Source organism: Carassius auratus, chromosome 17, assembly GCF_003368295.1.
Source record: "Carassius auratus strain Wakin chromosome 17, ASM336829v1, whole genome shotgun sequence".
Classification (NCBI taxonomy): Eukaryota; Metazoa; Chordata; class Actinopteri; order Cypriniformes; family Cyprinidae; genus Carassius; species Carassius auratus.
The window spans coordinates 9,982,830-9,999,251 of NC_039259.1; the positions used below are offsets into that span (position 1 = coordinate 9,982,830).

General features: G+C 35.3%; 2 protein-coding genes across 3 annotated transcripts in view; both read right to left on the reverse strand.

The window, feature by feature from the left end:
* Positions 1–1,133, reverse strand: part of shtn1 (shootin 1) — a 28,396-nt gene extending 27,263 nt beyond the window's left edge. The window contains exon 1 of one of the 2 annotated variants that reach the window (XM_026285725.1): positions 971–1,133. In XM_026285725.1, the coding sequence (XP_026141510.1) occupies positions 971–1,028 (58 nt within the window). In that variant the 5' untranslated portion in view covers positions 1,029–1,133. The remainder of the gene's footprint in view (positions 1–970) is intronic. The other variant, XM_026285724.1, reaches the window with a different exon arrangement.
* Positions 1,134–1,955: 822 nt separating this feature from the next.
* The window catches only part of atp6v1ba (ATPase, H+ transporting, lysosomal, V1 subunit B, member a), a 28,505-nt gene continuing 14,038 nt past the window's right edge, over positions 1,956–16,422 (reverse strand). The window contains exons 6-14 of the mRNA XM_026285726.1: positions 13,901–14,040; positions 9,938–10,039; positions 9,102–9,199; positions 8,882–9,005; positions 6,366–6,516; positions 5,022–5,104; positions 4,715–4,819; positions 4,497–4,626; positions 1,956–2,980 (exon numbers count right to left, since the gene is read on the reverse strand). Coding sequence (XP_026141511.1) covers positions 2,838–2,980; positions 4,497–4,626; positions 4,715–4,819; positions 5,022–5,104; positions 6,366–6,516; positions 8,882–9,005; positions 9,102–9,199; positions 9,938–10,039; positions 13,901–14,040 — 1,076 coding nt within the window. The 3' untranslated portion in view covers positions 1,956–2,837. The remainder of the gene's footprint in view (positions 2,981–4,496; positions 4,627–4,714; positions 4,820–5,021; positions 5,105–6,365; positions 6,517–8,881; positions 9,006–9,101; positions 9,200–9,937; positions 10,040–13,900; positions 14,041–16,422) is intronic.

The following is a 16,422-nucleotide window of genomic DNA, read 5'->3' on the forward strand; positions in this document are numbered from 1 at the left end:
TGTGACTTGATTTCAGTCTCGACAGTATTGATTTCAACAGTTTTACATGGGTACTGTAAGTTATATAACTACATCTTTCAGAGACGGTATCTGCATCAAAGCTCTAAAAAACACTTGTAATACAGGCACAGCTATCATATTAATATTCAAAAGGTCTAAGTCATATAAATAATTATCACAACATGTCAGTGGTCACATTTGTGCCCATTAGAAAACTCAGAACCCAATTCTGAAACTGTTTTATACACACTGAAATGTATAGTTCTAATGCACATTATATCAGAGTAAATATGCATTAGTTCTTGGTTAATCGACCACAAATTTCCCCACAAATTCTATCAAGTTTTACAGATCAGCTGAGAAATTGGTTCCCAATAACAATTATAAAAAGAAACAGTTTGTTCTATTTGGTTATACAAAGAATAAAATACATGTTACTTAGCTGGGGAAAAACATAATTAAATAGGTAAAGTTATGACAAGACAGGCTGCAATATACGTTTCATCTGTACATAAAAACAAAAGAAATGCCAGGATGTTAACCAAACGTGTGTGCATGTCCAAACAAGCCTCTCAAAGCAAAGGATTTATGGAGTATTTCTAAAGGAGTATTTTCCGCTGCATGATGCAGAAGAGATTAGAAAGTACAGCGAATGTAATAATACAATCTTTGTTCCACTTCAGAATTTGTTGGTTTGTAAATAGATAAATTGTTTCCTCGAACTATTATGGGCTTATTCTTTCAGGGGAAAAGGTAAACAAAGTCGACATTGAGAATGTTTAGTTGAGTTTTAACTTACGGGGGGAAAAAGAAAAGAAAAAAAACCACTAACGTTACTTCATGTAGGCCTGTTATTATAGTACCTGTGTTGACTGTTACACAGTTTCAGCAGCCTGTACACTTTACACTACTAAGCACACTGGTTAGGGCACACCAGCACTCCAAATGCATTCGACACCGTCACTCTTACCTTGGTTGGACAGGTCTGAAATCATTTTCACTTCTTTTTGCTCTCCCGTTGACGCCATTGAGAGGTCCTGTGAATACCGATGAACACTCCGGTTAAGCTCAGCGCGAGCGATACAGGAAATGACACCTGGTCACACCTACGGTCACCCGCGTGCTCTGATAAAGTAAAAATCTACCATGCAAACCATGGTTAATTTGTGGTTACCGTTTGTGTGTGTGTTTTACATGTAGTAAATGTGTGGTTAATTTTCGTAAAGGTTTAGAAAATAAATTATTTTAAAACATCTCATTTCACACTCTCAGTAAATTCTCATAGTCCTCTTTTCTTTCTTTTTTTTTTTTTGTTTAAATCATGGAAATTTCAACCAGTGTCATTTAAATTTCTTACATTTTGTAATGTTTAACAGAGAGGAAACGAGAGGGTCGGAAATGATGTCTAAACATTTTGAGATTAAAATAGCATTTTAAATAGCAGCATTTTATATATGCTAATACACACAATAATTATAAGTTACTTTCTGCTTGATCACACAAAATTATTGCTAGATGGGAAATGACACTCAAAAATAAAAAAGGTTCAAATTGATAGCCTGTTTACAAGATTGTTCCTGTTTTCTTTACTCACTCATCTTATTTTTCCTCTCCTTCCTAAACAAATACACTAAAACAAACAAACTTAAAAAAAAAAAAAAAACCTCAACACTTTTTTTTTTAACAGTATAGGTCTGAGACAGGAAAAACAATAAATTCTAACACAAAAATAGCACAAATAATTGAACAAAATGAAACTAGTTACTTTCAATAAAATTGCCAGAATTTAAAGAAACACCCACTAACTACAGGAACTTTGATATTGTTGCAGAAACTATTACATTGATAGGTTTTTTAAGGATAATCCCTTGGCACAGAAAACAACCCACTGGCATTTTCATTCGCTTCAGTTAACATGACTGATATTAGGACAAATAAATGAAGTAGTCAGCCAATCACGAAATAACAATATAATTTAATTCATCTGAGAGGTTTGACAGGTTTAACAGCAATCAACACAGGTAAAACACATTTACACATACAAGAGGGGAATGCTTAATCAGTCTTACATCTCATCACATAATTCAGAGCACAGATGCTGTAACCATCTTTATCCTTCCTCTAAAAGGGAAATAACAGCTGTGAGTGACAAGCATAAAGTGTACATGATCATTCAACACCTATAATTACCTTACTGTCAGCATAACACAAACTATGTTTGGTGCACAAACATTCATTCGAATTAGTTTTTTTGGACATTAAAATAAATAAAAGCAAATATTTTCAAAGGAAGGGCTGGAAATGAATTTGAAAATCAAATATTCTCATGACTTGCATTGGAAATATGGCATTATTTGTGTGGCATTATTAGTATGTGAGAGAGTGCATAAATTTGCAAGTAAGCCCTGAATTTTTCCCTTTGAGCTGAAATGTTTTTAATATTCTCTTTAGGCTTTGGACCGTGAAATAACTCACAAAAAAAGAAAGAAAAAAAAGACATGAACTACAGGACATTATGCATCTCCAAAATAAATCAGTGAAACAAAAGCAAATCATGATTACATATTCTATCCCCACAAAGTAAACACAAACATGTATAACACAACAACAAGGAGAAATGGAATAATCTCTGGTGGTCATAAAACATGGGATAATGACAGGCATGTTTACAGTATATAACCATTTTATGCATATTAAATATGTATTAACCCAGAGATATGCCCTGTAATTCTAACCAACACTTGTCAGAGTAGAGGTGGACACAAGGGGTGAGGTTTTCTGAGGGAGACAGGTCATGTGACCTTTAGTCTCCAGAAGGTGTAGTGGTCTTAGGAGGCTCAGTGACGGGCAGCGGACTCTCTCGGGTAGAATTCGGCCAGCGTGCTCTGAGGAATTCTCTTCAGCATTTCTTTGGGGAAGATTCGGAGTAACTGCCAACCAATGTCCAGCGTCTCAAACACAGTTCTGTTGTCATAGGGACCTAGAGAAATAGACACATACAAGTCACATGACATATGTATCATAACTTTTGAACCAACGGTCAAATACTCAGGTTACTTATACAATTGGAATCTATGAGCCAAGACCAACAAAACGTATATTAATTTCCATCGTGGAAAATTTTGCACCAGATCCTTTCGACTTGCGTATGCTATATCTAACTGATTGGACTTGGTTTTCTTAAAGAGGTACAAAAAGTGGTTTTTTAAAGACCTGAAAAACCCCACCGAAAAAAAAAAAACATTTGTCAGAGACTTAAGGGAGATCTCAGATTATTTTTGAAAATATTCACCTTTTATCTTTAGAATTGTCTATTTAGCAAAGTAACCTGAAAAAAGTGTATCACGGTAACCAGTAAAATATTAAGCAGCACAACTGTTTTCAACACTGATAATAATAACACAGAATGATATTAGAAGCATATTAGAATGATTTCTGAAGGCTGGAGTAATGGCTGCAGAAAATTCTGCTTTACCATCACAGAAAGATATTACATTATAAAATACATATGAATAGAAAACAGTTATTTTAACTGGTAATACAACTTCAAAATATTACTGCTTTTACTGCATTTTTAAATATGATTTCAGCCTTGGTGAGCATAAGACATTTCTTTCAAAAATATAATAGACTCCAACTTTTGATAGGTGTATACAGACAGATATAGAAACATAAAATATAATATAAAAAGCATTGTAATCAGATGTTTATTTCTCAGGGCTTTAATGCTTCAGCCTTCCAATTAGATTTACAGCCTTGTATTGAGCTTTGTGTTGCTTATAAGGTCAGTTCTGCTGACTGACACATAGCATCTATAATGGCATATTTCAGTTAAACAGAAAAGTGCTTCATTTGAAGGAAACACTATATTGTTCCATGATAATGCTGGGAGGATGAGTGAATGCATGTTTTGATCTCTGTAAACAGAAGCAATAACTGAGATTGTTGGAGTCCAACATGTGTTGGTGGAACAATGTATTTTTCTACCAATGACAGTAACGACACAGCAGCTGTGTGACACATAGAAAGGAGGTGGATAGATTTCATCACCTAAATAGAGCTGTGATAAATATGAAATATCCACATACTTAATTTTTGTTAAGTGAAGTGGAGGGTTTGACGGAGACAGAGGCCTTGCACCTTGTGCAATGCTGAAGAGCGACAGCATTGAGAAGAACATTCACTGAGGTGAAAGTGCTTGCAGCATAGCAAGAGCAGTGTCTGATAGAAATACTGTCTAGTGGTTTCCGATATAGAACATAAAACAGCATAATAGTGCACACTCACACAGATGGAAGAACCTTGGAATTTAGGAAAAAAAATGTCTAGTGTGACGAAAACTGCTTAAAATAAAGCAAAAGTTTCATTCACCAGAGAAAGACTTCAGAATTAATTGGGTCATTGCGAGTACAGCTCTAACACTTCTGCCAAATTTAGACCCATGTAAAGTGAATGAGCCAATGTGGTACTGAAAACCACACGCTAGGGGTTTGTACCTTGAGTAATGAAATTCTTTTCAAACTTCTGCAGGAACTCCAGGTATAGCAGGTCATCTGAGGTCAAAGCTTCCTCACCCACCACAGCCTTCATGGCCTGAACATCTTTCCCAATAGCGTAACATGCATACTTTGGGATTAAAAGAGAAACAGAGTCAGAATCAGCCTGAAAAACAAAAAAAAGCCTCTGTGGTATGAAGTTTCCACAACTAAATTACCAGCTGGTTAGAGACATCAGAGTGATCTTTGCGGGTCATGCCTTCTCCAATAGCGGACTTCATTAAACGAGAGAGAGATGGCAATACGTTGATGGGAGGATAGATCTTTAAGTGGAGGAAAAAAAAGAACAACGAAGAGTAAGGTTATGAAGTAATAGGAAAAACTGTGTTCAAACTTTGGAAACGTTCACTTTAAAGGTTAATTATTAAATATTAATGATAAATGCATGTATATGAAGCATACTAATGAGTCCTAGTGTACTTTCGCAGCTTCTGCACACTTCTTATGGCTGCTCAAACTTCTCACCTGTCTGTTATGCAGTTGTCGGTCAACATACACTTGTCCCTCCGTGATGTATCCCGTCAGATCAGGGATCGGATGGGTGATATCTGTAAACAGTACAGGAAATTAAATTGGCAGATTTACACAATTTTATGCAACCAAAACTGCTTTTCTAGTCATAGATAATGTTGATGTTGTTATTAAGGGCATTTGTAAACCATTTTATTTGCAGCCCCGGTCTGAAGACACTGACAGGTACAGTAGTAATAATGTGGTGTTTTTGACAGAACGGAACAGTGAGTTATTAAGATAGAAGGGCAAAGCAAATGAGAAAGTAGAAAGATAGAGGTTTTCTGGTGCTGCTATAATAGGGAACGCCCATTCAGAAACACACACACACACACACACAGGTCCTTCACAAGGATGTTTCTATAGTAACCAAAGCCATCAAGAGTGCTAGTTACTGGGTGCAGTTGCTGTGTCCGGCCTGAACACAAAAATAAAGAAGTGCATATTTTATAGCACTAACTGTCCACAGTCATTCTGATTCTAGCAAGTTTTGTAAAGATGGAAGGACACTTTCAACACTGACGAAAACTAATGAAAATTCATTAAATTCATATACATTTAATCCAGCAATCAAGTGTACAAGAATGTGCATATGTGCTTGGCCGTAGTTTAGAGTCAAAGCTAAGAAGTGATCTAAAACTTGCAAAACCTTTATTAAGAACCATTACAGGATGTCCTCATTCGAAAAAAAAAAAAGAATAAATGAACTAACAAATATAAATAATAAATGAACCATAACAAACGAAATAAATAACCGAAATAACTAAACTACAGCTAAATAATTACATAAATATCCAAATAAACTAAACTATACTAACTAAATGAATAAATAAAACAACTAAATAAAATAACTGAATAAATAACAAAACATTTATATCTAAATAAATAAAATAACTGAAAAAAGTTACAACTACTAAATAATATATAATAAAAAAACTAAACTGAAATAACTAAATAAAAACCGAAATAAATAAATATAGATTTAATTCAAGTTACTAAACTAAATACCTAACAAAATGAGATACTAGACTAAATTAGAACTAAAAAATAGATTTAATAAAAATAATTAAAATAAGTAAACTAAAAAAAACGAACGTAATTATTGCATTTGAATTGTTTTCACCAGGCTGAATTCTGAAAAGTTTTATAGAAAAAATTAATAGCACACTTCTCAACAAACTGCTCAAAAAGAATAGGATGTGTTCCATGCTGAGGTTTAATATTTGTTGAAATGGCTTTAGATCTTTACATCATTAACAATTAGGTGTTATTTAAAAATAAATGTATGCGTGAATGTACCATCATTAGGCATGGTTAGAATGGGGATCTGTGTGATTGATCCATTCCTGCCCTCCACTCTTCCAGCACGCTCGTAGATCGTAGCAAGATCAGTGTACATGTAACCTGGAAAACCACGACGACCTGGCACCTCTTCACGGGCAGCAGACACCTAAAACCACAACACATACAGACACAAGGGCAGTTTTACATCATGACAATTAAGATTCTGTGTATGCTGTGTATATAACAGTTTTCATTGTCTCCTGTGAAGTTACACAGGAGCATCTTCAATTTCTTGAGTTACAAGAAACTAAACCACAACATCTGTTCCACACAAACCGATCAAAGCCGGTCAAATGACGTTAATCTGTTTTCTACTTGCTGCATCTGCACACCTAGGCATTTTTATAAGCAGAAAATACACTCCGATCTTCTCCCAAGGTTAAAACGAGTGTAGACGTTGTTCTGAGCCTCACCTTTACCAGGCTGAATGGGAGAGGGAGTTAAATGTTAACGCTCCCGCGGCTATTTGAAAAGCAGGCAGCTTTGATAGAGCTGAATGTATCCCAAGGTTACAGAGGCAAAAAAATAAAAAAACAGGAGGCAATGGTCCTATCACATGCACGCAAACTATTTAGAATGAGCATTATGCGTTTGACACATCTAGACATCCAAACATGTTTTTGGCACAAAAATTATAATCATTGGCAAGAGGATGGAAGAAAGAAGATGCTGCCAGAAAAAAACATCTTCAGAAGGCTGAGGAACATGAAGTATACACAAATCTGTTTGTCTGTCAGAACGTCCCACTGCTATGTGCTATGACTGTGATTATTATGTGAAGTATATATCCACTTTATGGAATTCAGTATATTTAATGCAACACACTTCACTCTTCCAGGGCACAAAAAATTATATATAAATAAATAAATAAATAAATAATATTATATATCACAGCCAACATTAAACTTGATTTCTTTTTTCTTATTTATATATTTTTTTATATGTAATGTATGTAAATACTTATGTTAATTCTATTCAAAGATGTACAGAGAGTTGGACAAAGCATTTCCCTGCATGTTGTGCTTCAGTGTATGCATGTGACCAATAACACTTGATTTGATCTATCAATATGCCAACAAAGCCAATGTGTTGGTTTAACATCAGGTTTTGTTTAAAACACGATTTCTACACCTTGGCAGATGGTGCTGAAATCTATTCATTACAATTGGACACAGTGGCTCTTCAACATAAGCCACAGAAGAAACGCGATACTAACCGTAACGCTGGCCATTGCTCCAGCCTCCAATATTGTTCCGAATGTCAAGAGGAGGTTACTGTGCTTTTGTTACATGAGATTTTGCTCTTTCATAGCCATCATTGCTTTTTGTTCACTGCAAAACAGCTGGAATATGATATAAAGGAAATAGCCCTGTACATGCAATGTCAATTACTCGTATTGCTTAGTAGAGTTGAGAGATGCTAAGTAAGGTCATTATTAATATGATACATGATAACACAATATAAATGTGTTTGCTGTGCATCTAGCCTAAGTAGTGCACAGTACAATGGCTAGGAAAATACAATATGATATAGAGACTTAACAAGGTCAATTATGTTTAAGCAGGTATGAAATTCAAACGGAGAACAACATGACATATGATGATACAGGGCACTGGAAATATCACCATAAAGCACAGAAGGTGTTTCAGATTTGCCTGCCCTTGCATCTAATAGAAAAACCTACTTTTCCCTTGAATGCTTTTATAGCTATAAAATGTCAATATGAACTGTTTATATGAGATTCAAGTGCATTGTGACTCTGTAAAGGAGACCTTCAACCATGTCTGTTGAAATGGCTGAATTCACTATAACAAGATTTAATAAATAAAGACATACATCCTTAAGAAAATGCATGTTCTTACAGCTTGTCCGTTTACCAATACAAACCCACTGAAATATATTCCAAGCCTTTTAAGCTCACTAAAGCTGCCTTTATTCGACTCAAATGTATTGTGAAATATTGTTACAATTTAAACCGACTGTATGTATTTTAATATATTTTTAAAATGTAATGTATCCCTATGATGTTAAAGCTTAATTTCAGTATCATCACTCCAGTCTTCAGTGTCACATGATCCTTCTAAAATCATTCTAATATGCTGATTTGCTGCTCAAGATATACTGTATATATATTTACAGTTTTATTGTCATTTGTGATTAATTTAATGTATTTGCTGTAGAAATGTTTTAATGAAGTAATCCCTTACCAATCCCAAACTTTTGAACTAAAGTGTAAAACCATACTACAGTCAGGGATCACCATGCATTTTTGTAATATGGAAAGGTGCACGTTTACTATTTTATTCCACTGGGGGAAAAGGCAAATGAGGTTTGAGCAATTTTAAGTATATGTTTATGCAAGTACATTAAAATCTACTTTTCTCAAAAATCTGAGGCTCTTGCATGTTAATGGCCCTTGATTCTGACATTCATTATAGGAAATGATTTTATCGATATGATATCGTCCTTACCTCTCTCAGAGCCTCTGCGTAGGAGCTCATGTCTGTGAGGATGACCAACACATGCTTCTCACACTGATAAGCTAGATACTCCGCTGTGGTCAAAGCCAGACGCGGAGTGATGATGCGTTCAATGCTACATAGAACAATTCAAAAGATTCAAAGAGTCAATATCCATGTTATTTAAAATGCATTACATAAGAGGAAAGAGGTCATTTAAATGAATTCTCACGTAGGATCGTTGGCCAGGTTCAGGAACAAGCACACATTGTCCATAGAACCGTTCTCCTCAAAATCTGACTTGAAGAAACGTGCAGTCTCCATGTTGACCTAGGATTAAAAAAAAAAATCCAGACTAAGACCTTCACTTCCTGTTTTATCAGACTCTAGCGAACTGACAATGTCAGGTAATTTCTTGTTCATTGTTCGACCAAAATCTCCACTATTCAGTTCAAAATGACCTCTTGAAGTACATTTCCTGGCAAAGGAAAATCCTTTTCCTTTTATAAAAGGTTTGGCTTTTTGACCACCCTGCACATAAAAGCAAGATATAGAGTTACAGTGCGTCAAAAGTGAATGCATTAGACACGAGTCTGCACTGGGAGCCCAGCAGCCACAGGACACAAGGCTGGGTCAGTGACATTTCAAGCATGGGTTAATGGAAGCCCTCCACACTTGAATACACAAGTGAAGCTGACACCTGACACAGGTAATTCCTGTCTGAGAGGACAGACCGTAGCCACTCAGGTGACAACAACAAAGGTTTGGGAAGGAAGCAGACAGGTGAGGGCGGAAGGTTAAGGTGGTGTTGAGAACCAGGATTAAGACACCTACGAGGACCAACATTCACCCACTCACACAAAATGGACACAGTTTTACATTCCGTCCACTGAGAGGATCATTTTACACAAGCGTTCAGAAATACATGCAAACACTTGAGCCATGTATAGAGACCTAGATGTAAAACAAGATTTACTGTTGTAAAGAAAATGAACACGCAAGGAACCATGATAAGAAAAAAAAAACACAGTTGAAAACTGGCACAAATAAAGACAGAAAACATCTCACCCCCATGGCAGCAAAGACAATAGCGAAGTTTTCTGAACTGTAGTCCATCACATCTTTCGATTTCTGCACCAAACCAGCCTGACGACAAATCTGGGCAGCAATCTACCAATCAAAAAGCACAGAACAAAAAGAATTACTATTGTCCAATTTGATAAAAAAAAAAAAACATATATATTTAAAACGGGGTCAGGTAAGTTTCAATGTTTTTGAAAGAAGTGGTCATTATGCTCACTAAGGCTGCATTTATTTGATAAAGATACAGTAAAAAACACTATTGTGAAATGTAGTTATAATTTAAAATAACAGTTTTATAGTTTAACATATTGTAATGTGTGTGTGTGTGTGTGTGTGTGTGTGTGTGTGTGTGTATATATATATATATATATTTATATTCATGTATACTTATGTAATTTATTTTTGTGGTGGCATCGGTCAGTACTCCAGTCTTCAGTGTCACATGATGTGTCAGAAATCATTCTAATATGTTGCTCAAGAAATATTTCTTATTATTAACAATGTTGAAACACATTGTGCTCCTTAATATTTTTGCGGAAACATGATAGTAAAACAGCATTCATTTAAAATGGAAATGTTTTGCAACATTATAAATGTATTTACTGTCACTTTTGATTAATATAATACATTCTTTTATTAAAGTCATACTGATGGCAAAGGTTTCAACAGTAGTGTACAGTATATTATTTGAATCTCTGATATTAAACCTCATTTTGATCGATAAGAAAAAAAAACAATTCAATTATAGAAACAAAAATGAAATATCTGATACTATATTCTGTTTAGCATGTTGAACATTAACATACTATGGGGCTAAAATGAACATCAAATTTGAGTGAGTTTCTATAATGGACTATAAATATATGTGTGTATTTGCAACAAAGAGATTAAGACCACAAGCATGAGGAATTTCATGCTTATCACTTAATGTAATGGTCCTGGATGTCTAATCCAGCCTGACCCCTGTCTGAACTCTGACCCAGAACACCTGTTTCTCTGAGGGGATAAAGCCGGCTGTGACCCCACGACTCCTGTTTAATGAAACGAGAAACTTTTATATCACAGCACAGCGCCTTCATTAGCGAGACACTGAAACCCTCTTTACACTTGGGCTGTTGGAAGTTCACACCATTCAACCTTGGCTTTTGATCATATATCTTCATAACTGACAATCACCAGAGCTCTATTCTCTTTTCAAAGCCTATGCACTGAAAACAGTACATTTTCCCCCCAGTTTAACCTGATTCATTAACTATTGTCCTATTCATCTCATTGCCATGACAGAATTCAATACTCTTCCTTCCTGCATGTGTATAGTTGACGATTCACTCTTTCAGACCTGGTACAGGTTTCTTTAGGCATGGAATTAACTCGCTTCAACATTCTAGCAGAACAATTTCACAATGTATACTTTTCAAAAAGCAGCGTAAAAGCAGAATTAACCTTGGTCTGGTGTTGGTTTTAATAGACTATATTCACAATCTTTACAGGGCCTTAACAAAGGGTTTAAAAGGACAAAAACCCGGTGTGAAAAGCCCAAAAGTGTTGTGATTTATTATTAGTGCTTGTTTGTAAGACTTTAAGGCTGTTAATGGTCTGGTTGATGGTTTGGAGAAAACAGCTCTTGGGTGTTAAAATCTCAGGGTTGAGTGAACCAGCCAGTACTTATCACAAAACATCAACATGTGTATAGAGAAAGGATGTATAGAAAGCCTAATTTGCCAATTACCAAGAAAATATGCAATAGAGTGGCATATCTAATAAAGATCTCTCATATCTGCGACTGGACCCAAGAAAAGAAAATATGCTTTTTTCTATTGAATGTATATTGTACATACAATATTATATCTAAATAACTGAGAGGACATACACAGTAACTAACCATCCTGATTATGTAGCAGAAGAAAAAGAAAACCTTTGAAATGGTGCAAAATATACAATCAACTGAAAACGTACATAATAGAGATAATATAGAGTCAATGGTTTGAGAATTATTCATGTTCTTCTTTTGAGTTCAGAACTGAGGAGATTCTAAAACTCTGGTAAAGTACGTTTCTTTGAAGGTTTGAGGCCTTGACTGAAGTTGGGTGCTGTCATTTTATAACTCCAACTGAGGCTAAAACGAGGCTGTGAGGCTTAAAGATTATTTGACCTTGAATTACGAAAAACTAGTTCACAAAACATGCTTCACACAAAATAATTATAGTTATGAGAGTCAAATAGACTCTAGGGACTAGTTAACTAGCTATGATACAAAATGATAGAAATCATTGACCTTCCCACACTTCCTACTATTCCTACTCAGCCTACTTATATCCTTAACAGCTCATGTCGTGGGTTATTGCATTCATTTTCCAGCATGACGGCAGATGAGTTTGGCAGTTTACAGTCATAGCTACAAGAGCCTATTTGTGAGACAGAAATTACTTAAACTTAAGCAGCCTCTACATAATAATAAACTATGTGGAGTTGTATACTTAGTTATCCCTCACTAAAAGCCTTGAAAGTTAGGTTTCTGTGTGTATTTTCCCTCATCAGTTCATGCAATACTTAGTTGGTGGCAAAGAAATAGTTTATGACCTCTGCTATGTCATCTGAAAGTTTGAGGAATCATTTATGATTCTTATCATTCAGTTCAGCAAGGACATCATACTCATCTTGGAACTAAACAAACCAACTGACCTAAAGCATGTACTGAATGTATTGATCAGTACTAAGTGGTTGGTTTTGTCTGCTTACTCTAGAGCTCTCGAAATCATACCGCTTCCTACCGCATTCACACGAGTGGAGAATGTGATGAAACAAACTCTGACCCACCTCACTGTTTCCACAGAAACACCACAGGGTGAAATCAATTACAGATCCCTCTCGAATTAACGTTAATCACACTGAATTGTCTCACTGGCGAGCATAATACAGAAAAAAGCGCTGAGGCTGCCTCACTGCTGCACAATAAAGTGCTAAATTTGATCACAACACTTCAAATGAGAGAATTTAAATAAATCCCTCTAGGTTTAATTAAAATAATTAAAACACACTGGCAAGCAGCACGGTCAGTATTGTATCATCGATTCCTGAATTGGGTTCTGTAGAAAGACACATTCCTGCAGTGCATTTCAGAGGAAGTTCAAATCTAGCTAGTTGAATGCAAAGACAAGGTGAATAATGTGGCCATGCGTTAAAAACAAAAGTACTGGAAATGTGTGCTAGTGATAATGAAATATACTGGTCAGGCCAAATAACTATCCAATATCAATAATCTTTTCTTTTAATGCTTAATATTTTTGTGGAAATGCATCACCATTCAAAAGTCTAAAGTAATAAATGAATAATTATTTTATTCAGCAAAGACGTGTTAAATTGACCAAAAGTGACAGTAAAAACATTCATGATGTAAAATATTTCTTTTACAAATAAGTGCTGTTCTTTTTATTAAATCAAAGAATTCTGTAAAAGAAAAATGTTCACAAAAAGCAGGAAAAACAGTTAACATTAATCATAACCATTATTAATTTCTGAACACCGATAAAAATGGATAATTACAGGAATTTTTATTAGGAAAACATTAGGAAACTTGCATTTGCATTTTAAAATATATATGAATAAATATATAAAGTTATTTTAGATTGTAATAATATTTGACAATACAATATTTTTGATCAAATAAATGCAGCCTTGGTAGGTGTGTGTGTGTGTGTGTGTATGTATGTATGTATGTATGTATGTATGTATGTATGTATGTACAATATGTATATATATATATATATATATATATATATATATATATATATATATATATATATATATATATATATATATATAAGAAGAAAATCATGACAGAACAATATTTCATTTCATAATTTTCTAGTATCTTAATCTTAACTCAAAACAGAAACAACCTGCCACCTATATCAGCCAAATAATGTTGGCAGTGCTGTTAAAACACACCTCATTATGTGGTAGCCCAGCAGCACTGAAGATGGGGATCTTCTGTCCACGAGCGATACTGTTCATACCATCAATAGCAGAGATGCCCGTCTGGATCATTTCCTCAGGGTAGATTCGGCACTGAGGGTTGATGGGCTGACCTACGAAGAGTCAAAGGGAGTTCAGTAGGGCTGTCCTCAATTTAGGATTTTTCTGGTCGACTAGTAATCATTAATTTTAAGCATTAGTCGACTAATTGTACATTTATTATTAAAGCATTTAAATCATTATTATGAGACTTTAATTGCCTACATAGCATAATAAGCGTTCAAGAACATGCATAACGCTTACCACAGTGCAAATTTCTTTGTGCTCAGCTTAAGAAGACAGTGACACTGACTCGTCATCTCCACAGTAGTGGATGGCTTGCATGTTTCATACGGATTATATAAGTAAGGAATAATTGACAATGGGCCGATTAATTATTAGAAAAATAATTCTTGACAATAACCTGGATATGTTATTTCTTACAGAGACCTGGCAATCACAACATGACTATTTGCATCTAAATTTGCTTACCCCGACCGGATATCAATATCTATCTAAACCTCGTACAACTGGCAAAGGGGGTGGTCTTGAAGTCATTTATCGTGACTCCATAGAACTTACCCGACTGGATTTTCATAAAACTTCGACATTTGAGTTTATGGTTATGAAAGTTAGTTTAAAACATCCCCTTACAGTTATACTGATTTACAGACCACCCAAGCAGCAAACTGAATTCTTGTCAGAACTCAGTCAATTACTAACATTAGCCTGTTCTGTGTAGTCCCAGGTTATCCTACTTGGTGATTTTTACATCCATGTCGACACTGTCTGCTCTAATACTGCTCAATTATTGACTGTACTGGACTGTACTGGTTTCAATCTTATTCAGAGCATTAACTTTCCAACTCACACTCACGGTCATTCACTTGATCTGGTCTGTACATCTGGTTTAAATAATTTCTCCGTTAGTTGTCTGGCTATTCCTATCTCTGATCTATTCTCTTATTTCTAATATCCTGGATGAGTATGCTCCAATTAGAACCAGGTCTGTTCCCATGTCCCACTCCTGTCCTTGGTTTAATAAAGAGCTTCGTGCTATGAAAGCAAAAAGCAGACAACTTGAACGTCTTTTTAGGAAAACAGGTTTAACTGTCCATTATCTTGTTTATCTTGATTACATCAAGAACTACAAAACTGCCTTGAATGCAGCCCGCTCTTCTCATTTCTCCAGCATCATTAACAAAGCTAATAATAGGCCTAAAGCCATATTTAGAATGGTAAGCAAACTAATCCAGGCACAAAATCATAGTATCAGCCAACATGAATCTGAAGATTTGTGTTTGTGTTTTTTGCACCAGTTTCAGGGAAAGTTGGATGTTTTATGTGGGACTTTTGATGAAGAGGGTGCTGGATCTATAGCTGCCCACTGCTCCGGGTGTGTGTTCACGGTGTGTTCATTTCTCACTGCTGTGTGTGTGCACTTGGATGGGTTAAATGCAGAGCACCAATTCCGAGTATTGGTAACCATACTTGGCAAATGTCACGACTTTCACTTTCATGTGTCAGTGAGTTAAAGGATTGGCTACATTCAAATTTTCTTAGTCTGAACTTGAGTAAAACAGACATTTTAATATTTGACGCTATTTCTATTTTTCCATCGGCTACTGTTATAAACTTAGGTATCATTCTAGACCCATCACTAACCTTGGGTGTTCATCTTCAGTTCTCTCTTCACAGCAGTTCAGTCAGTGTACTGTTTGAGTAAATGAATTACTCTGGGATATTGGATTGTTTCTACTCAGAGGGAGTGTCAGCCACATTAAAAAAGTTAACAGTTTCAGTCATTTGTGGATTAATGCTTATTGGAGACGCGAACCGTTTATTTCGTTCGTGAACCGGATATAACAAACTGCTTTGTTTTGAACTCTCTCACAACAGACACGGAAGAGAAGACAATGCTATTTTTGCTACCAAAATGCTATTTTCGATGCTTCAAAAAATTCTAACTGACCCTCTGATGTCACATGGACTATTTTGATTATGTTTTTCTTACCTTTCTGGACATTATAACGTACACACAGTTTCAAAGGAGGGACTAAGTGCTCTCAGTCTAAATCTAAAATATCTTAAACAGTGTTCCAAAGATGACCGGAGGTCTCACGGGTTTGGAACGACATGAAGGTGAGTTATAAATTACATAATTATGATTTTTCGATGAACTAACCCTTTAAGGAACGACTCGAAAACCCGAAAGACTCATGAGATGAACTAATCAATTCTCTTTCCAGCTCAGACTGCATTGACTGAAACAGGTGAACTAGACTTATTCCAGTACAGAACATATAGAATATTGCGAATGCATGAATGAATGACTCCCCAATATAACTCGTTCTTCCCGAGTAACATTAAAGATTTGTTCAAAATGAACGATTTGTTCAAGAATGACCCATCACTAGTATAATCTGAGAATATTTGTTTTTTTCATTTGAATTGAT